This window comes from Tachysurus fulvidraco, chromosome 19 (genome assembly GCF_022655615.1).
Source record: "Tachysurus fulvidraco isolate hzauxx_2018 chromosome 19, HZAU_PFXX_2.0, whole genome shotgun sequence".
Lineage (NCBI taxonomy): Eukaryota > Metazoa > Chordata > Actinopteri > Siluriformes > Bagridae > Tachysurus > Tachysurus fulvidraco.
In genome coordinates this window covers 17,462,164-17,484,850 of record NC_062536.1, presented here as the reverse complement: position 1 = coordinate 17,484,850, position 22,687 = coordinate 17,462,164, and the positions used below count along the sequence as shown (strand labels likewise).

The window sequence follows — 22,687 nt, the reverse complement described above, 5'->3', positions numbered from 1 at the left end:
TTTCAGGCACCGATTATTTATATAATAAATCATAATAGCGAGGTTAGCGCAAGTCAGGTATCGATCCACTTGTTCTCAGCTGATCTGCCTATTTTTTCCCCCCCGTAACACACTCTGCTCCGACTTGTATCAGCTACTCTATGTGTATTCCCTGGTCTACAGGGAGGGACTGAGTATCTGAGCACTGAGGCCATGTTGTAAAGCTCAGAAGTCAGACACTTATTATGTGGAGAACATGAATGCCTAAGGTGGATCGATTTGCTTCACAAAAAAGAGATCGCAAAGTTAAATCGGATTTTCTCTATCGGTTGGTGGATATTTGTATATTTTCGTGACCAGGCCGTATAAGGATATAAAACCACGACAGATCGAAACGATTCCCGGCCGGTTTGCACGACCCGGTGTTCTCGCTGTGTGTGTCGTGCTTCACGACACATCTGTGAATTATTCTCTAACACGGTTAAATATTTCTATCTCTGTGGAAAAAAGGTCTAAAGACAGCTACTTCCTAATCTTTCTTACATCGTATCTCTCTCTCTCACACACACACACACACACACACACTCACACACACACACACACACTTTTCTCCCTGTGAGACACTTTTCCATTTGCACCTCTCCTGCTCCATTGTGCTTCACGAGACTGACAGAAAACACTGCTTGCTCTCCTGCAGGCCGTTCTCTCGAGCCGCCGAACACAATCTCCTTTCTCTCTGGGGAACGGAGCTATAATGCATAAACAAGATTGTTAATATAGAGTTCTCGATCTCGCTCTGCTTTTGTTGTGTTTAACCCTTTCTACAGCCTCGAGTGTAAACTTTAAACGCTTCAGAAACCCACGGTTTTCGACGTTCTTCGACGATCCGTGACTAGCTGGGTTCATGCTAACGACTTCGATTCTGCGTTCTGATTGGTCCGAGTTACGTTCTCGTTAGATTCGCACGCGGAAACGAGACTGAAATCCGGGCGTTTCTCCTCCGTTATCTATCCTGCGTGCTTCGAAGCCTGGAAGAGTGTCACGTGAAGAACGCGAAGAGATGAAGAGTATGCAGATGTGGCCACATGTTGAGTGGTAATGAACCCTTTGGATGGAAGTTGTGGATTAATTGAACTGTATAAGTCATGCTCGAGCTAAGACGGCGGTAATTAAGCTTCAGAGGCTCGTGTGTGTTTTTATAATAACTACCACAGCGGTGCCTTCACGTAGTCCCGGGGGGAAAAGAGTCAGAAACCAAGAGAGGAAAGAGAGAGAGAGAGAAGTATAGAGAGGGGGTGACATCACACACACACACACACACACACACACACACACACACACACACACACACACACACACACAGACAGCTATAACGCCATTTTCCCCAGACAAGAACTGATTAAGTTTTGCATTATTCATGATGTTTGATCTCGTGATGTGTCGATTTTTACTCGGCCACAGGAACTGATGCAGCAAACACAACACGTTTAATTACAACGTATACACAGCCTCGGGCGGCTCTACTTCCTGCAATAACGCACAATAAGCCATGCGGTTACACACCATAATCCACACTGGAACGATGTTACATGTTATAAGGCTTTGAATGTGATGTGAAGTGTAGGTCAACAAGATCCAGGGTTTATTCCACTTATTCCACTCATCAACGTGGAATTGATTTATAGATTTATTGCTGTGGAACATCCATAAAAAAACGTCGTCGTGTTTTCACTTACGTTAAACTTTTCACTTGTCTGTACAAAGCTGTTACGAATACCTAACACCTGAGACTTTCATTTATAAATAATAAACATTCATTCATTCATTCATTTATTTTCTACCGCTTATCCGAACTAATCGGGTCACGGGGAGCCTGTGCCTCAGGCGTCATCGGGCATCGAGGCACGATACACCCTGGACGGAGTGCCAACCCATCGCAGGGCACACACACACACACACACACACACACACACACACTCATTCACTCACACACTATTTTCTAGAGGTGTAAGAAAATATCGATACACGTGAGTATCGCGATATTTTGTCTGGCGATATTGTATCGATTCTCAAAAACAAAATAAAAATTATAATACAGATTCATGGCAGTTTCATTTTGTTCCGTTTATATCCCAACCGCTAGATCGCAGTCGTCTTATCTCTGAACTTAAACAGTGACAGGAAGTAACACGTTAATGGAGATTTAGGATAGCTCCTCCCTCACGAAAATAAGGACGGAGAACTCACAAACGTTTCACTCACAACGGTTTATTCCTCCGTACACAGGAAAAACCTCCATAATAACGTTACTAAAACAAAAAATACTCATTAGTATGAGAAAATGAAAATAAAAGAGAATATCGGTTGCGGCATCAGACTTCCACACACACATGGTGTTATAACTGAAGCGTGTACACTTTTGCGCATGCGCACATCCAACTAGTATAACAGAAATAAAGCGACGGCACATTGCTCTTAAAGGGGTAGCACCACTCCACTCGTTACAAAGTACTAGCATAACGGCGAGCTACTAATGTTAACGGTAAAATAGTTCGCTATATATATGAAGATGCGCATAGAAGTGCCCTGACATCTGAGCATATTGACCAGCTTATCTTTCTTCAGAAAAACCTTGACATTAAATAAAAAGACAAATATAAATACAAATCAAAGAAACCTGTAAAATCCAAGTTTAAAGGTTCTGAGAATGTTCAACATCTGTAAATATTTTATTGTTTATATTTGTTTTGTTTTCTTTAGGAATCCTGCAAGCACTTTATTTTTTCATTGATATTAATCAGATATAATTCTTTTGTTCAGATCAAAATGTTAGGACACTGCATGCTACAATTGTAAACTGAAACTGTGAAGCTTTAAAGGCAGGGTCTAAAAATATATATGGTCTGTTTATAACAGCTAACATTTAATACATTTAACACATTTAATACGTTTAAGAAATCCTGCAAGCACTTTATTTTTCCCCCTTTATTCATACTGCACATAAAGTGGTTCAATCATATTTAATGTGTTCTGTGTTCTGGTTACATAAATAAAATTTTTTGCTAAGGTTTGCATATGGTGGTGTTCTTGACAGCTTCCCTAAAACTTTATCCTATAATTAAAATAAGAAATATCCCAATATATTGCCTTGCTTACAATATCACAATGTATCGCAACATATCGTATCGCAACCCCGTATCGTGATACGTATCGTATCGCCAGATTCTTGCCAATACACAGCCCTACTATTTTCCAGAGATCCCAATCAACCTACCATGCATGTCTTTGGACCGGGGGAGGAAACCAAAGTACCCGGAGGAAACCCCCGAGGCACGGGGAGAACATGCAAACTCCACACACACAAGGCAGAGGCGGGAATCGAACCCACAACCCTGGAGGTGTGACCACTAAGCCACCGTGCCCCCTAATTAATAAACAAATAAATAAAAAATAAAAAAAACACTTATCCACAGCAACAATTATAGTTGTACGCGTATAAATAGTTGTACACGCATATAAATAGATGCGTCGGTTTTGACCTTGTAACCGTAGCAATAATAAACGTGTAGCTCTCGATCCGGTCGCCTTTAAACGTAAACATTAAAGTTAGAGCCTTTTCAGTACCTCATCACTTTATAAGTCTTTCCTTAAAACGCTGCTTGTATTTTTACCTGGAAACTAAAGAGCTGTTTTTATATATATATATATTTGTTTTTTGTTTGTTTTTAAACTCCACTATACGGAAGACTTTTTTCCGGTACCAGGTAACTTTACAAAGCCGAGACACCGGAGACTCTCCATACAACTAACTGAGAAAAAAACGTCTTATTAACGTTCGGTCTGTTTTGAACTTGTAACAGAAACCTTACGTGTCTCGAGTCGTTTTTAAACATCATCGCTTCGCTAATTTGTCCGGAAGGAGCTGGTGGTCTCCGTATATTCATCGCTGATTCATGTGAGGTTTTTTAGAACCTTATAATACATCACACAGGAGTAAATAATGCAGCAAAGTCGAACAAAGTAGTCGGTTTGATACTTTCGCGGCTGAAATCTTCCCAGAGCCGAGAGCTACTGGGCCATTCAGCGAGCTCGGCTCTTCCTCCGCGAGCTTAATTAAAGCCTCTGTGAGACATTTCTTCACCGGTTCTCCGATTCATATTTCTAATCTACGTCTTCACAAACCCTTGAATGGCTCTTATGAAGGCAGGATGAAAACAATGACTTCCCGTACGTCTTCCCTACAGCTCTCTCTAAACTTATTTCACTTTTTAAATGATTCCGCTCCTTCAATCTTCCTCCGCTCTATTCACCTCTCAGGCTGAGGCCCAGCACTCGCTTTTGTGACAGACTAAATGAAACAGGGAAATCTCATCTCCTTTTTTATAACGCTTCCAGGCACTCGACAGTGCAAATATTTTTTTTTCTTCTGTTTCACTCAAAAAAAAGAAAAAGAAAAAGAAAAAACGGCAAAAGGAAAAAAAGAAATTTGCGGTGTACAGAGACTGTTGTTTTGTATTCGTCTGTGCGTCTCTCGCAGTCGTGTCTCGTGTCCTATCGGAAGGAGGAATATTACTGCACTGTTCTGCAGCACTATGAAGATACGAAGCTACAAAGAAAACAGAAACACGGCGCTACTGGATTCTCAGATCTGATTGGTCAGATTAATGACGAGCGGGTCAGGTCGCTGCGGACAAACCTGCGGTGCAGAAGTGTTTGTTATAGAGCACTCGCACTGGAGACTCCTTCGGTAGACATTAAGGTAAAGATGAACAAAAAAAGACAAAAAAGTCGAGGTAAAGATGAAACTCGGTTTAGAGAGAGAGAGAGAGAGAGAGAGAGAGAGAGAGAGAGAGAGAGAGAGAGAGAGCAGATATCGTATTAGTGGATGGATCAGAGAGAATCTCGAGCGCTCTCGAGCTAGCTCTCTAGCTCTAACAGATCTATATATCGATACTATCTCTCGCTCTAATCATCTCGATCCCACTCGCTACGCGCATGAGTAGATCCAGGGCGAGTGTGTCGTTTACCTCTCGCGCTCGATCGCGCTAGAGAGCACAAGAGCTAGAGAGAGCGTGTATAGCGCTCGCTAGCTCTATCCTTGCCGTCAGACGACCGCATTCCGCACGAAAGAGACAACCAGAAAGACTAAGGCAATGAGTGATAAGAGCACACAGAAACATAGAGATATAGAGAGAGAGAGAGAGAGAGAGAGAGAGAGAGAGAGAGAGAGAGAGAGAGAGAGAGAGAGAACGAGAGAGACAGGCCGGCAGACAGACAGGCAGGCAGGCAGCAAGAAAGAGAGACAAACAGAAAGACTAAGGAAGATGAGTGAGAAAGAGAGGCTAGACTAGAAGAGCGAAGCAGATGAGACTAGCGCGAGAAGAAAGCGATAGAGAGAGAGCGCATCCTCGCACTCTGCCCACTCTCTCTCTCTCTCTCTCTCTCTCCCTCTCTCTCCTCCTCGCTCTCGCGCGCTAGCGCTCGCGCGCACTCTCTCGCTCTCTCGCACTCTCACCGAGAGACAGGCCGGCAGACAGACAGGCAGGCAGGCAGCAAGAAAGAGAGACAAACAGAAAGACTAAGGAAGATGAGTGAGAAAGAGGCAGATAGAAAAACAGAGAGGGAGAGCGAGAGAAAGAATGAGAGAGAGAGAGAACGAGAGAGAGACAGAAAGAGCGACAGACAGAAAGACTAAGGAACATGAGTAAGAAAGAGAGGTCGAGACCAGAATACAGAACCTGACGCGCGCACGCGCGCGCGAGCGAAGGGAGAGATAGAGAGATAACTCAACATTATTAGTTTTGCGGATTTTCCCCAACATTCATTGTCGCACCTATAAATGGATAAAAATGTTCCACAGTGTAAAAGTGCTGTGTGTCTGAGGGGAACAACACACTTCAAAAGCACTTTCAGCAGTCAGTCACCACAAACAAACCCCAACCTAAAAAACACGTCAGGCAACCACAAACACCTACCAAGCAACCTATACTCTTAACAAAAAACATTCTACCACCTAACAAAGAAACCAAAACAGCACCTACAACAGACATCCCCTTCAACACCAAAAGAAACCCAAAAGCAGTCCAACCCAACCAGAATTACCATTTCTACATAAAAAACAACCGCCTGCTCAACCAGTCCAGTGACTAACAAAATGGCGGAAATGACTTCGACCACAACACGGTACCGGGGCGACGAGAGGGCCACCGAACCACACCACTGACACCAAACCTAACTTCACTTCTCACACCCCCACCACCTACCCATAATCCCCGGCCACCACCAAAACCCGGCACCACCACGTAGCAACAACACAACGAAACAAGCAACCAACCATATCTTTTCCTGTAACACGCCACATCGCTGTGGCATCAGAGGAATAAAACACACCTCCAGAGATCCTTTAGAACCAATATAAATAAACAAAACCAAGAGAGTAACCGACACAGAAAGTGTCATTCAGAACCATCAGAAATACTAATCGACTTATACTATCTGCTTCTTTTCTTCAGTCTGTCGCTCACTCTTCTTCTTTCTCTCTTCCACTCACACTCAATTCTTCTCATTCCGTTCCGGAGCTACCTTTCCTCTCGTCACTCTTTCTCCCGTCTACGAGTCGCAGAGTTTCCCTTCTCCTTTTTTCCTTTTTTTTTTTTTTTTTTTCCCCTTTTTTTTCTCATTATTCTCGGGGTAAGTCGGTAAATCCATCCTAGCGCACACTTCGGCGAGCAGGTCCTCGGGGAAGGCGGCGTAAGTCGGGAAAACAAGCTCTCATCTCGTCAGACCAGAAAGGACGCCTGGGGTCGTCTTCAACATGACCATCTAGAGCGGACGTGGGGACATCTTGTAAATCTGTGGAATTGGGTGCAGGAAGCTGAGTTCTCCCACCCAGATCAAATCCGCCATACTTTTTTTTCCCGCCTCTCCACCCCTCTTTTTCCCCCTCTCCCCCCCCGAGCCCCCCCCCCCCACCCCCCTCCTCCCTTTCCCTCTCAACTGATTGAAACTGCAAGGTCATCCTTGTGTGAGAGGGAGAAGGAGAGCGAGCGAGCGAGCGAGAGAGAGAGAGAGAGAGAGAGAGAGAGAGAGAGAGAGAGAGAGAGACAGACTCTCTGGGGTGTCCGTCTCACTGTGTCGTCCTTGTGTATGTGTGCAGGAAAAAAAAAAGAAAGTGCCAAAGAAGAAACACCAGGAACAGAAGACACGAGCAGTAAATAGCAGATACATATCAGATGGCAGATTTTTTCACCTTGGGAACTTCATGTTCTCTCTCTTTTCCTCTCCATCACCACCCTGCCCCACTCTTTCCTTCCTTCCCTCCCTCCGTCCTTCTACCCCTCCGTCATCCTGGCACTCACCTTGTAGCTCTCCGCTCTTGCTGTAAAGTTCTCGCCGCTGTTCTCGCAGGTACGCACTCATGCTTATGGCGTGGGAGGACGACTCAAACCTGCGAAAAGAGATCCGGACGTGAGTGAGAAAGTTTGCGCACCCCTTTAACATCGTACTCCACACGGATCAAGTAAAGGCTTTACACTGCTTAGAAGAAGAAGAAGAAGAAGAAGAAGAAGAAGAAGAAGAAGAAGAAGAAGAAGAAGAAGAAGAAGAAGAAGAAGAAGAAAGACAAGAAGAAGAAGGAAAAAGAAGAAGAAGAAGAAGAAGGAGGAGGAGAAGGAGAAAATGAAGAAGAAGAAGAAGAAGACGAAGATGAAAAAGAAGAAGAAGAAGGAGAAAATGAAGAAGAAGATGATGATGATGATGATGATGATGATGATGAAGAAGAAGAAGAAGAAGAAGAAGAAGAAGAAGAAGAAGAATACACATGCACACTTGATTATGTCTAAGGGCATGTTGTATGTTTGCAGTAAAAGATAACTGGACGAAATCGCAACGAAAGAATGAATTAAACTGTGACCCGTAAACCAAGACAAAGCTAAAATGATGTCAGACATCGAGGTCACTACGTGCGAGTACGTGAACTGTGCTCTTACTTGAACAGAGACTGTTTGGGTCGAAGCGGTTTCTTCTTGCCGAAAAAAGCTCCGAAGTCTCCGCCGGTGCTGGCGTAAGAGAGCTGGGCCGAGGGTTCGGCCGCGCTGCGTGTGTTCTTCACGTCCAGGTAGTCCATCAGGAGCAACTGTCGGAAATACACAAGCAAGAAAGATTTAACAAGACGAACAAGACAAACATATTTCACGTCGAGGAACTTCGGCAACAAGAATGATGTCCCTGACCCGGATCGGTCCGACCGATTACCCCAACGCGTAAATGTCTGTTAAAAGCAGCTCCGACAGACGGACGAGAAAAAAACTATCTGGTAAAAGTTAACTTTTGCGCGCTCTATAATTTAGTGTCCTAACTGACATGGCAGAATGACACGGCACATGGAAATACATCTGACTCTTAATGGCGTGATTAAACCTGGGGACAGAAATCTCACCCACATCTATCACGCATCCATCAGAGGAAGCAGAGACAGCTCTATTTGGGCCGGCCTCGAACTCGCCGGTTACGGCGGAGTCGGTGTATTAATTACTAATGAACATCTGATTCACTGACAGCGCGAGCAGAGTATGTAACACCCCTCGCCCCTCACCCTCGCCTCCACCACACACGCCCCACCACAAAGACTTAATTAAATGCCAACGGCTGCCTGATGAAGGGGCTTCGGCCTGCTTCAATTACATTAGGCTGGATTTTAGAGGAAATTAAGTGTTAAGGGCGACCGGAGCGAGCAAGAAGAGGAAATGCGGAAAATTCAGATGGTCGATCAACAGATGCACCGGTACTTTGTGTGGTGTGAAAAAAAAAGAAACCCAGGATCAATGAAGTTATTTCCTTTTCTATAAAGTCCTAAACAAATGAGCATACAAAGTGAGTCGTGTAACTGATATGAAGTTTTCTTTCCCCTCCATGAAATGTTTGGAGTATTGACCCGTGAGCTCTCCCGCTACCAAGCTCAGAGTTTTCACCGTCGTATCCTCGGGCTATCATTAACATCCCGTCAGCTTCGCGTATGAAATCAGACGACAACAACAAGAAAAAAAGTTGTAATAATTCTGCTGTTATATTTACTGCAGCTATCTTCAAGCCGGTGCTATGAATCTGTGACAGTGAAGTTTATATCCCAAAGTCACCTTTAGTGCTAGATAACGTGGTCTAGGCTTTTAAAGACCGTCTCATGCGGAGAGAACAGCGTGAGCGGGGAGGAGAACTCTTCTGCACATAAGAGGAATGAAGAACAAAACAAAACGATTCGTTTGGGGTCACGCCGGGTCCGGATCCGAACCCGGTTCAGGAATGAACGACGATGGACACAATTTAGTATTGAGACTACTTTTCTAAAAAGTAAGCAGCAGTAAAAAAAAAATAAAAAATCACTACACACACACACACACACACACACATATACACAAAAATGTTGGACCCCTCTTGATTTTTTGCATGTTTCAAGTCATCAAAAAATGTGATGTTTCTTTTATTTAGTATTTAGTCTTCGTAGTTAAAAAGATGCGATGGTGTTATGGGTTTATACAGGAACTAAATAAATAAATAAATAAATAAATAAATAAATAAATAAATAAAAGTTGTCCATTTCTCAACCTGGAGCTTGAAGAGTCAAAGAAAACCCTATTATTGCTTTTTTTTGTTTGTTCTTTATCATTTTAATAACTTTTCTTGTTTCAGTGGTTCCACGTGAACTCGTCACACTTCTCAATGACGGCGTGACTTTAAATGCAGTCAGAAGCGACTCCTTTCTGTTTATCGGACATGGTTTTATATGAAAGGTGAAGTTCAATGACGTGCCGCTAATAAAAACCCCTTTAATTATGCCGTCGTCGAGAATCACGACTTCTGACCTATTTAATAAAGAGCCCTCATAATAGACCTTTTGAGCAGAAAGAAAAGAAAAGAAATCAAAGACGCGTTCTCGCCGTCAGGAAGAGTCTCGATCCCCGACGGATCCCACCATCGTGTTTTTGCAGGTTGTTTTAATGCCCGGATTTAACACATGAGAGAAAGAGGTTGGGACGAAGAAGAAAGAAAGATCGATATCGGAGGTTTGTTCTAAAAAAAAAAAAAAAGGAGAGAGAGAGCAGAAGATCCTGGGAGAAACAGCAAATGCTTTTACACTTCAAACACAAACCTGATCTTGAATCTTAAAGTCTTAATCGCATGTTGTCTTTCACACGTTTCTTCCTGACTGATCGCGTTAGGTTCGTCCGTTTAATGGTTTCTTTTTTTTCCATTCTTTTCCATTAGGTCCAACACTTTCTGGATTAGAGATAAGATGATGTTCTTGTATGAGAAGATTTTTATGATGTTCTAAATTTAAGCACTAATTACAATGCAACAGTTCCTGAAACAGAAAGTAACGTAATTAGGCAGCACCAAAGCATGTTGTGTATCGCAGCAAGGATCGGTTAAAAGAAGGCATTTTCATGAGGACCAGACAATATTGCAGCATTTAGCAGATGCCCTTATCCAAGAGTGACTTAGGGGCTTTTTACACCTGGTCACTTCCTGCATTTTCTGTGATCAGATAGCTATAAGATGGTAAAAAGACCAGGTCTAAATGCCCTCCGAAACGGTTTCGAGACGGATATAAATACGATGGTACAAACCCCTTCAGGAGGTGGTCTGGGACGCATTTCAGATGAAACTGGACAGGTGTAAATGAATGTGGTTGTTCAAGCCACATATGTCAGCACTATACTCCTCCCAAACGGAAGTACGTCACTCGCAGGTGATCTTTCACCCAGGCGTCTCACCGGGTCTTAAAACGCGCTGCTGCCTGTTTTTTGTAGCATAAACGTAGTTTATTCGTCTTCTTTTTGATCGCGTTCTGAAAACCACATACACCAAAGCGTGTTCCGTTTCAATTACCCCGGAAATGAGGTAAAATATATTAGCATTTTGGGCGGGAGTAGAAAGATCGGAACGATATCCGATTCGCCGAGACGCGTTTATGTGGTCTAACGTAAATGGAACAGTTTTACCAAATCAGATAGCTATCGGATCAGAGACAACACATGAAGTGACCGGGTGTAAAAAGGCCCTTATATTTTATCATATTTTATATAACTGTGCAAATGAGGGCTAGGGGCCTTGCTCAGGGGCCCAAAGTGGCAGCTTAGTGGACCTGAGATTCCGACTCATGACCTTCAAATCAGTAATCCAACACCTTAAACACCGAGCTACCACATCTCTGAAAATCACCGTGCCAAACAGAACCGAGCCAAAAAAATTAAGAGAGTACACAAAAGAGCTCCAAGACTGGATTGTGTTTAAACATCTTCAGGGTTTTACTATAATCAAAGGGATTATACTGTAGGGCGAAGGTTAATCAAAACAAACCCTAAAAAGCCCCAGTAGTTCGTCAGGAAAGAAGCATCCTTGACGTAATGAGTGCAGAAAAGCATTCTGCTTCCAGTCTATTAGCCAACAAATCAGGATAATTAAATCAGAGCACAGCGCTAAAGGACTTTCAGGTGTGTTGGTCGCTCCCAACGTCAAGCACCAATAAAGTGCATTAAAGAAATTGATGAGAATTATTTCCTCACACTTCACCCAATGCAGAGTGAAAAGTAAATTGCTTCCAGAAAAAAATGCAGGCAGTAGATAAATAAATAAAATAAACAAATAAATAAATAATATATATATCAGGTGAAAATCTCTGCTGGTATATTTATGGGAAACTGCAGTTCATAGTGTCAGTGGTTTATAAGCTGTAACTTTACTAGAGTTTTTTTTTCACAAGAGAGACTGGTGATCTTCTTATATATATATATATATATATATATATTATAAGAAGAATCACTTTAGGACGTGCTGTAATTGGAAAAGTATCGACTTTAGAATGATAGCAGTCTCCGGTGTTTGAGTTCTTATTCATAATAATGCAGTGTTTGAGTCCTAACTAGTGTTAAAGGTGCGGTGCACGATGTATAAAAAATGCTTCAGAAAGCTGAGTCGGGCCAACAAACAAAATAAACGTGTAGCCAATGAGCAGACAGGGGCGTGTCTTGTCAATATGCGGCGGAGAGAGTGTTCAGTGCGCGTGTCTGACATTAGCATAAACGGGCGTGTTTTTTCAATATGCAGAGAAGAGTGTGTTCAGTGAGCATGTCTGACATTAGCATAAAAGGGCGTGTCTTGTCAATATGCAGTGGAAAGAGTGTTCAATGCGCATGTCTGACATTAGCATAAAGGGGCGTGTCTTGTCAATATGCGGTGGAGAGAGTGTTCAGTGCGCGTGTCTGACATTAGCATAAACGGGCGTGTCTTGTCAATATGCGGCGGAGAGAGTGTTCAGTGCGCGTGTCTGACATTAGCATAAAGGGGCGTGTCTTGTCAATATGCGGCGGAGAGAGTGTTCAGTGCGCATGTTTGACATTAGCCTCTGCCATTACTTCTGCCTCGGGTTCTAGGTGTTAAACGGAGCTAAACCTTTCACGCTACAACACACAGTCCTACAAAAACACATTTGTATTACCATAGTATTACTCATCGAATTCATTTACTGATAAAAATATACCCTCGTCCAGCTGCCCCAACAGGTTCCGCCGTAATAGTTGCCTGGGTTGAGTATGTATGTGTGGATGTGGAGCTATCAAAACAGGGGTGCCACCCATTTGGGTTAGGGGCGTGTTTGTTTTGGTGATTTCAAATGTCAAAATTGGCTTTCAAACATCCTGCACTGCACCTTTAATACTACATGTTAAACTGATACAAGCTTCATAAAGGTGGGGAAAGTGTTAAGGACATTAATGTACCAGATGATGAGACACATCATTTGACTTCCTTCTGAGACAGAAAGACAGAAGTGCTTGTGTTAGGGCTAAATAAATCACCACCAAGACAGAGTACACCGCAGTAACTCTGGACGGACCTTCAGTTACATCCCGAGCAACAGTTCGGTGTGATTATTAATCAATAATGAGATATTGGTTTGAAGGTCACGCATACAACATTATTTTATCATCTCAGAAACATTGCTAAGCTATAAAATAAAACACAAACTCATTCTCATGCTAGCCTGAGTTTCCTATGAGGTTTTGATGACATATCCTCGATTTTATCTGCACTATAGGTACTCCTCGAAAAATGGAGCACTGACTGTAATATGGTTCCCATTCAAGGCACAGGCCTTTTATTAGTACCTATCAGTACCTTTACAGTTATACCCTTTTTATTGCATTCTTCCTTACAAAGTCGCTTTTGTTACAAATCAATAAACAAATCTATTTATTTATTGTACCTCCTTGAGCAAGCTGGTGCAAGACTGTGGCCTTTGAGGACAACAACCTCTTCATCAATACACAATTGTTGTACTGTATATTTAAAAATCACACCTTTCAGTGTCACCCAAATGAGGATGAGGTTCACTTTTGAGTCTGGTTCCTCTCAAGGTTTCTTCCTTTACCATCTAAGGGATTTTTTTCCTCACCACAGTCGCCTCAGTCACCTCAGGCTTGTTCATTGGGGTTAATACAAACACATTTAAATATAAGTCTAATATTAATCTTTGTATAATGTACTTTTTTGTATTATGTTCTGTAAAGGGGAGAACATGCAAACTTCACACACACACAAGGCGGAGGCGGGAATCGAACCCCCAACCCTGGTGGTGTGGGGGCACGGTGGCTTAGTGATTAGCACATTCGCCTCACACCTCCACACCACCAGGGTTGGGGGTTCGATTCCCACCTCCGCATTGTGTGTGTGGAGTTTGCATGTTCTCCCCGTGCCTCGGGGGTTTCCTCCGGGTACTCCGGTTCCTTCCCCCCGTCCAAAGACATGCATGGTAGGTTGATTGGCATCTCTGGAAAATTGTCTGTAGTGTGTGAGTGAATGAGAGTGTGTGTGTGCCCTGTGATGGGTTGGCACTCCGTCCAGGGTGTATCCTGCCTCGATGCCCGATGACACCTGAGATAGGCACAGGCTCCCCGTGACCCAAGAAGGTCGGATAAGTGGTATATAATGAATGAATGTTCTGTAAAGCTACTTTGAGACAATGTCCATTGTTGAAAATGCTATACGAATAAAATGAAACAATTTATTTCCTCGATCAAAAACATTTTTCCTATTTTTTCCGAGTTTCCTATTTTTGCCATAGTTACAGTCCACGTTTCACGGTCTGCCAATTTAAACCGTTGTAGCTTACCGAATCGTCTCCCTCGTGTGATGTGTAAGGCTTGTGGCAGGATCTGAGCTTCTCGACTTCTACTGAAGTTTAAAAGTTCCTCAGGAATAACCTTAAGTAGGTTCATATCCAAGTCTTAGTCTTCTCTTGCTTCAGTGGATAATCTCACATGAACCCAACTGATCATAAGGAGTCTCTTGCGCCCATCATCTCAGGACTGAACATCCTTTGGCTCAACACACTGCTAGTGATTTATTATCCTACAATCCGGGGGTCACCCTGAAGAGGACGGATTCCCTTTGGAGCCTGGTTCGTCTCAAGGTTTCTCCTTCATGTCGTGCCGCCTTGTTCGTTAAAGATCGAAGTCTATTTATACGGAAAAGGAAGGTGACCGTTTTAAAAGAACGATACAAATAAACCTCAGTTTTAATCGAATTAAATATTAGCAACTGGTGAGATACGGACACTTTTTTTACCGCTCTTTAACTACTGGTTACAAAAGGATTTGGAGTAGGAACAGTTGCAGGCTTCTTACTTCAGTGTTTTCCTCAGCGATTAATGGTGACATTTACAAAGGATAATTATCATGAGCTGCAGTGCACAACTTTGCCATAACTATCAAACGCAACATTACACGCTGCTATAATTACAACATCCAGCTGACATAAACCTGCAGGCTTTAATGTAATTAATTAATCATCAAAACAAAGTGCAAAAGACGTCTGTCGGCGAACGAGGAAGAGCAAATGTTGACTGTCGACTCCGGAAGTATTAGCACCCGTCGAACTTTTGTACGCCGTTCGTGTGAGTAGCGATTATTTTATACAGTGATTCACAAAATAAGAGAAAATCACTTCAAACTTTGTCTATCAAACATTTGTTGTTTCTGGAACGTACCACATCAAACTTGAAGTCGATGTTGGCATCCAGTAAAAATGGGAAGGGCTTTAATTTGTGTTTTGAATTCTGCTGATAAAATCGAGGCTAAGCATTCTATTCACAAGCTAACAAGCTTTGTTTGTGTCAGTTTCGACTCATGTTAAGCTAATAAGATTAAATTATTTCAGATCTATTACGAATTCGGAGAGCACAAAGTCTGCTCCCTTTGGTAGTCTACATCTTTTGGAGGGAGTCGATGGTCCGATTTGATCGTCACGCCGCATCGCGACGACCGCGTACGCTTGTATTACGAATGACGTTCAAATTCTCCCTCTTGCGGAGCCGCTTGCGGGAAACAACAGAAACCGAGTGAAGAATTAATCCTCACACCCCGAGACACAGGAATGCTGAGACGACTCGGGTATTTAACCCGTTCCAAAACCGTCATGTATAAATATAACGTACTAAAAATGGAATGATGCTATGCCGTAGCTTGCTATCAGAGGACACGATACCCGAAGCCCGTGTAGCCGACTAGATTTTAGCGGAAATACGTCGGCGGTATAGAGTTCCGTTACTTGAAGGGTGCCGATACTTCCGTCGTTAACGGTATATGAATGGATTGTATTCTTCTTCACAGTGTCACTTGAGATATGCACCAAATCAATCCCATGTAACATCGATGCGATATAGCTGTGCAATATTGTGACTGTAATTATTAGTTTTAAATTACATTAGCGTACACAGCCATTTTAAACCGAAGCCCGTGTTTCGGGTCCGACTTTGACATAATAATCACAGAGGCTGCGACATTAAAAACCTGAGTGCACTCATAGTGGAGACAATAAAAATGCCGGCAAATTATTAGCACAATCAGCTAATGAGTACTGCTGGGTGTAACTAGTCATGCTATGAAATGTAAGGTGTTAATTGTAGCCTTTTGTGATTACATAACTGCAGAGAGTAGAGGTGCGTTTTGATTAAGATATACTTAATCTATTTAATTGCCGGCCCTGGTGTGGAGCCACTCGATCAAGATTCCGACTGGAGGGCACCTTAAAACATATCTCGCTTTAGTAGAAATCTTTCAACCTTAAAATCCATGACCCGCTCTACACACAGGCACAAAGAGAAGCACTAGGCTTCTCTTTAGACTTAATAATGAAGCATTGATTACAAAGCACTTCATGAACATCAATACTGCAATACAGACCCGCTCCTACCAGTGAAGGATACATGAATATTTCAAGATGTTCAATATGTAAAATGTTGGACCGCATGGCAAGTGGTAGAGGCAAGTGGTCTCTCCTGAAACAGGCATGTGCAATGACCTACTAAGCACTCATAGCTTGAAAACAGTGGCAGGTTGGCATGGCCCCGATTCCCCCCTTCCTGCCTGCCCCAGTGGCCTAATGGATAAGGTGCTGGCATCTTCACCCAGGGATTACAGTTTCCAGTCCCTTCTGGGATGTTAGCTGTTTTGGGGCAGTGGTCGCTCAGATGTTTAAGGGTCTGGTTTCGGGGATCGGAAGCACCAGCAAGCTGCCACCGCTGGACCCCTGAGTAAGTACCCCAACACGCCTTGCTCCAGACTAACCACACCATGGTAAACCCTGTGCTCTGACTTCTGAATACATTTCTTGCTTGTTACTGTACTAAACTTAAACTGTACAAAACCTCCCGTTTGGATGAACCTTTCCTCGAAGAAGTCTCAATCTGCCTCTAATTTGAGTTATTGCAGCTTTCTTATCCACCCAAACCGAAATGACCAATTTCCATTTTCATCCTCTCGACATAACGGTTTCAGCCCACGGATCTGTTGCTTTCTGGAGGGTTTTTGTTTTTCGCACCGCTCTGTGTGAACGAAACGGTTTCTAAAATACTTGAACCGTCATCTGACACCATGAACCAAGCCCCGGTCAGAAGAGGTGCTTAATAACAGTTGTAACAAATGTATTAGTAGCGGTTGTGACTATGGTTAAAAATTTACTACTAACAATTTAAAAAAAGCAAAAAAAGTATTGATAACGTAGTACAAAGAGGCATGTTATTAAATTTTAATACATTATATATAGTACATATGTAACATGGTATATTTTATATGTGTAGAATATTTAGTAGTAGAAGTAAATAGAAATAGTGGTTTGAAGCATTTTAGTAGTAGCAATAAATACTTGTAGTAGTAAAATATAAATAGTTAGCATGCAGCAGCAGTAGTAATAGTAGACGTAGTATTTAAAAGGTTTTTCACTCCAGATGTCCTTTCTATTCTACATAATAAATCAAACCAGACAGACAGACACACACACACACACACACACACACACACACACACACACACAACATATATACACAATATATGGTATAAAATGATTACACAGACATACTAAAGAACACACTCTCTCAGCCAGGGAGTGTTTTCTTCCATCTACAGTCTGCTGAGGCCGAGTTTTAGCTGCCAGATTTGTAGAAAATAAAAATAAATAAATTATTCTCTGCTGGTTCTTATTGCTTTACTATGTAAAACTTTCCTGACACAGCACGACGCTAGATCTAACTATAAACAGATAAAACAGACGCCGTGTCTTTCTTTAGCACACTAGAGATGGCACAAATGCGGTTTTTTTTTCATACCCGTGCAGTATCTGGCGATACGGATAGCCATCTAAATTATATCAGACGTTCTATTTAGAGATGTGAGAAGATTAGAATTCCAGAGTGACCAGTACAAGCAGAGTCGTTACTGTGGGATGTGGTAGCTCGGTGGTTAAGGCGTTCGACTGATCAGAAGGTCATTGGTTCGAATCCCAGGTCCACCAAGTTGCCACTGCAGGGCCCCTGAGCCAGGGCCTTAACCCTCAATTGCTCAGGTGTATGAACTGAAATAAGAAAATGTAAGGTGGGGCACGGTGGCCTCACACCTCCAGGGTTGGGGATTCGATTCCCACCTCCACCTTTCCACCTTGTGTGTGGAGTTTGCATGTTCTCCCCGTTCCTCCCCGGTCCAAAGACATGCATGGTAGGTTGATTGGCATCTCTGGAAAATTGTCCGTAGTGTGTGTGTGTGAGTGAATGAGAGTGTGAGTGCCCTGCGATGGGTTGGCACTCCGTCCAGGTTGTATCCTGCCTTGATGCCCAATGACGCCTGAGATAGGCACAGGCTCCCCGTGACCCGAGAAGTTCGGATAAGCGGTAAAAAATGAAATAAGAAAATGTAAGTCACTCTGGATAAGAGTGTCTGCTAAATGCTGTAAATGTAAATGTAATGACAGATGAGACACAAGCACCGTGTGATCATGGACGTAATTTAATCATTCCTAATTCTGCGGGTTATTTTTATTTTTTTGTCAAAAGAACAGCTAGCAGGGTTTGGGTGAATAAGTCGGGGAGAGATGAGCGCGGGCCTTCGAGTGCTCCGGGACTTAAGGAAATTTACCTCACACATTTATTTTGGGAATTATTTAAGTCTGCAAGGAGCTCTCCTGAGAACTACGGGCGTTTACGATACGTCATTTAGACTAAAATACAATAACGCTGTTAGCTGCCGTGCGTCTACTGTTTACACAAAACAAACACGGTGGCAATTATCTTTTCCACCCTCGGGTGTCTCGGTAGTGGCGCGGCGCAGTGAGAAAAGGCATCAGACCAGTTACTCTGAGGAAATCTGGCTCAAGCTACAACTAACTATGTTGTCAGAACGGATCATCCGTAACGTCCTTGTGTTTTTTGCTCTCTCTCTCTCTCTCTCTCTCTCTCTGACTTTACTCTCTCATAGTTCATTTTGTTATGCTGCTCAGATCACGAGAGCACTCACATACTCAATAAAAACCGCACGGTCACGTACGTCTTTTCCAGTGACAGCCTGAAGAGTTTTCTCTGTTCTCTCGCCACGCAAGTGTGAAAGAGCGAGACGGCGGATCAAAGCAGACGATTCGCGAAGCTTCGAGTGCTTTATAAAAAAAAGGGCTGAATGAACCGTGCACAAAAACAGTCAACACGACTCCCCCGAACTGGCTGTGCTTAAATAAAAGTGCAATCAGACGCCTGACTGATTCGGAGTCCGTTAATGTAAAAAAAGTGAAGCTTTGGGCCTGCGGTTCAAAGGATCTCTCAAAAGATCCTTCTCGCTCGTCTTCCGCTGTGTTTACAGACTGTTTGTATTCTCCGTTCATTAAGCACAGCACAGGGCTGGACCGCCATCGCCTCGGGTTTCACAGGCATCTGGATCAGAAAGAGTTTCACGGTAATTATTAAGAAAAAGACGCATACAGACACGCACAGACACAGACACGCACAGACACAGACACGCACAGACACAGACACGCACACTCAGAGACACAGACACGCACAGACACAGACACATACAGACACGCAGAGACAGAGACATACAGACACGCAGAGACAGAGACATACAGACACGCAGAGACAGAGACATACAGACACGCACACACAGAGACACAGACACGCACAGACACAGACACATACAGACACGCAGAGACAGAGACATACAGACACGCAGAGACAGAGACATACAGACACGCAGAGACAGAGACATACAGACACGCAGAGACAGAGACATACAGACACGCAGAGACAGAGACATACAGACACGCAGAGACAGAGACATACAGACACGCAGAGACAGACACATACAGACACGCAGAGACAGACACATACAGACACGCAAAGACAGACACATACAGACACGCACAGACACATACAGACACATACAGACACGCACAGACACATACAGACACGCACAGAGACATACAGACACATACAGACACGCACAGAGACATACAGACACATACAGACACGCACAGACACATACAGACACGCACAGACACTCACAGACACAGACACGCACAGACACATACAGACACTCACAGACACAGACACGCACAGACACAGACAGACACAGACAGACACGCACAGACACATACAGACACGCACAGACACGCACAGAGACATACAGACACATACAGACACGCACAGACACATACAGACACGCACAGACACAGACACGCACAGAGACATACAGACACATACAGACACGCACAGAGACATACAGACACATACAGACACGCACAGACACATACAGACACGCACAGACACGCACAGAGACATACAGACACATAGACACGCACAGACACGCACAGACACGCACAGAGACATACAGAGACATACAGACACGCACAGACACATACAGACACATACAGACACGCACAGAGACATACAGACACATACAGACACGCACAGACACACACAGACACGCACAGACACATACAGACACGCACAGACACATACAGACACAGACACGCACAGACACATACAGACACTCACAGACACGCACAGACACAGACAGACACGCACAGACACGCACAGACACGCACAGACACAGACACTCACAGACACATACAGACACTCACAGACACATACAGACACTCACAGACACTCACAGACACGCACAGACACGCACAGACACGCACAGACACGCACAGACACGCACAGACACGCACAGACACGCACAGACACGCACAGACACATACAGACACGCACAGACACGCACAGACACGCACAGACACGCACAGACGCATACAGACACGCACAGACACGCACAGACACTCACAGACACGCACAGACACGCACAGACACGCACAGACACGCACAGACGCATACAGACACGCACAGACACATACAGACACGCACAGACACGCACAGACACGCACAGACACGCGCAGACACGCACAGACACGCACAGACACGCACAGACGCATACAGACACGCACAGACACATACAGACACGCACAGACACGCACAGACGCATACAGACACGCACAGACACAGACAGACACACGCACATAGACAAACACACAGACACACACACACGCACAAAGTGGAAAGCTTGCAGGACAACCGACCTCTTTGTTTACTCGTCCTTAGTTACGGACTGAAGTTGAGCCTAATAAATCTAAGAAAATATCAGGCAGAATCATAAATGACACAAATACGAGGTGAGCGAGTCTCTGGAGTGATGTAGCTGAGGTGAAGCTACAGTGCTGACAGTGCTGTGATTTTATTAAAGGTTTAGGTCGCAGTCACTTACAGTCGGAATTTGAATAGAGATACAGATTTCAAGCTACCTTAAAAAAACCTTCAGCCATCTTATAAATGAGTGAAAAGGGTTCAGTTAAGAGTCTGAGAAAGACTCAGGAGGAGACCTAGAAAGAGAATTGATCACGTTTTTCTCTTTTCTCTCATCCATCCACCCAGAAGTGTCATGTCTCCTGTTCAGCTGAAAGGTCAATGCTCATCATGCCTCTCTCTCAGGAGGGGAAATGGAGGAAGACGGATTAAACCTGGACGAGAAGCAGGAGGAAAGTCGAGAGAGGCGGCAAAAGGAAAAGGGAAAGATAACAAGACTCCATCTAAGCACCAGATGAACAAGAGGTTATCGACGCGCCGACATGTTCGCCATGCCCGCAGCTCGCTCTCGCCGGCTTCGTGAAGCTTTTCCTCTCGACCCTACAGCTAGCCGCTAACCTCAGAGCCATTAATACACGTCCGCCCTTTTTTCTGCCTTATTAAGTCACATAATCCGCCTGAATCTTCGCACTTTGTCATAAACCCCGTACATATTAAACCGCGGCGCTGATGAATTCTCGATTCGGATTGGTCGGAAGCTACGCATTTATTTTCATCGCGAGCAGGTTTATCGTTGCCGTTTCTATGGTAACAATCCATACAGAAGGGTCACGTACGATGGATTTTAAAACCGCGTGTATCGTAATTTTACAGCTAAAGATGTGACTTTAATTTTTTATTATTTCACATTTTTTACGATTTCTCTGTAACTTACTGCCTTTTGTTTGTTAATTCCATTATAATTGATATAATTATGAATAAATTTAAGAAGAAAAAAAACTGACTTAAAATGTACAACATATAATATAAATATAAAGAGTTTTAAAATGCAGCGACTCGCTCGTTAATAAATAAATAAATAAATAATAGTAAATAATAAATAGATTTCGTCACGTTAACTTCACAAAATGTTTGACGTAAAATAAAAATATATATATATATTTAATTTAAAAAAAAAATAAAAACACAATAAAATGAAACTTTTCTCTAAGTTAACAGGCTGATATAATTAAACTAACCATCCAAGTGTAGTGAAGCAATTATAAATCATAATTGTTTCTAATCTTTTCTTTTTTTCTTGCCCTTTTTTTTGATGTAATAAAGAGACTTTTATTATAATAGGATCAGCACCAGTTCACATCTGCGGGTGAAATTATTACAAACTGTGCATATAATGCTAGGGGAAAAAAAAAAAAAAAAAAAAGATCTTGTCTCAGACCTGAGCTTTTAAAATATATTAAAAAAAAAAAAAAGAAAGAAAGAAAAAGTCAAAAAGTGAAAGAGAAGAAAAAAAAAGCCAGAGATATTTCACGTGTCTCGTGTTCATGACATTTCTTTGTACCTGAAACTGCTTTTATCTTCCTAACACAATGATAGTGGCTCCATTACGGTTTCCCTTATCATAATACATATTTTTTTTTACTGACCCGAGGTCAGTTTTCTTCTTTCTTTCGGTGCATAAGACGGCGTGTGTGCTGATCTCTAGCCTGAGGCAGCTGCAGCTTAATCATCAGACACGGTGCCGAACTTGCCGAGCTGTCT

The 22,687-nt window shown here is 43.1% G+C and overlaps 1 protein-coding gene across 1 annotated transcript in view; it reads right to left on the bottom strand.

Annotated features, from left to right (window-relative positions):
- The window catches only part of LOC113656656 (exocyst complex component 4-like), a 56,327-nt gene that overhangs the window by 1,792 nt on the left and 31,848 nt on the right, over positions 1-22,687 (bottom strand). Inside the window, exons 8-9 of the mRNA XM_047803728.1 lie at positions 7,968-8,113; positions 7,338-7,426 (exon numbers count right to left, since the gene is read on the bottom strand). Of these exons, the coding sequence (XP_047659684.1) occupies positions 7,338-7,426; positions 7,968-8,113 (235 nt within the window). The remainder of the gene's footprint in view (positions 1-7,337; positions 7,427-7,967; positions 8,114-22,687) is intronic.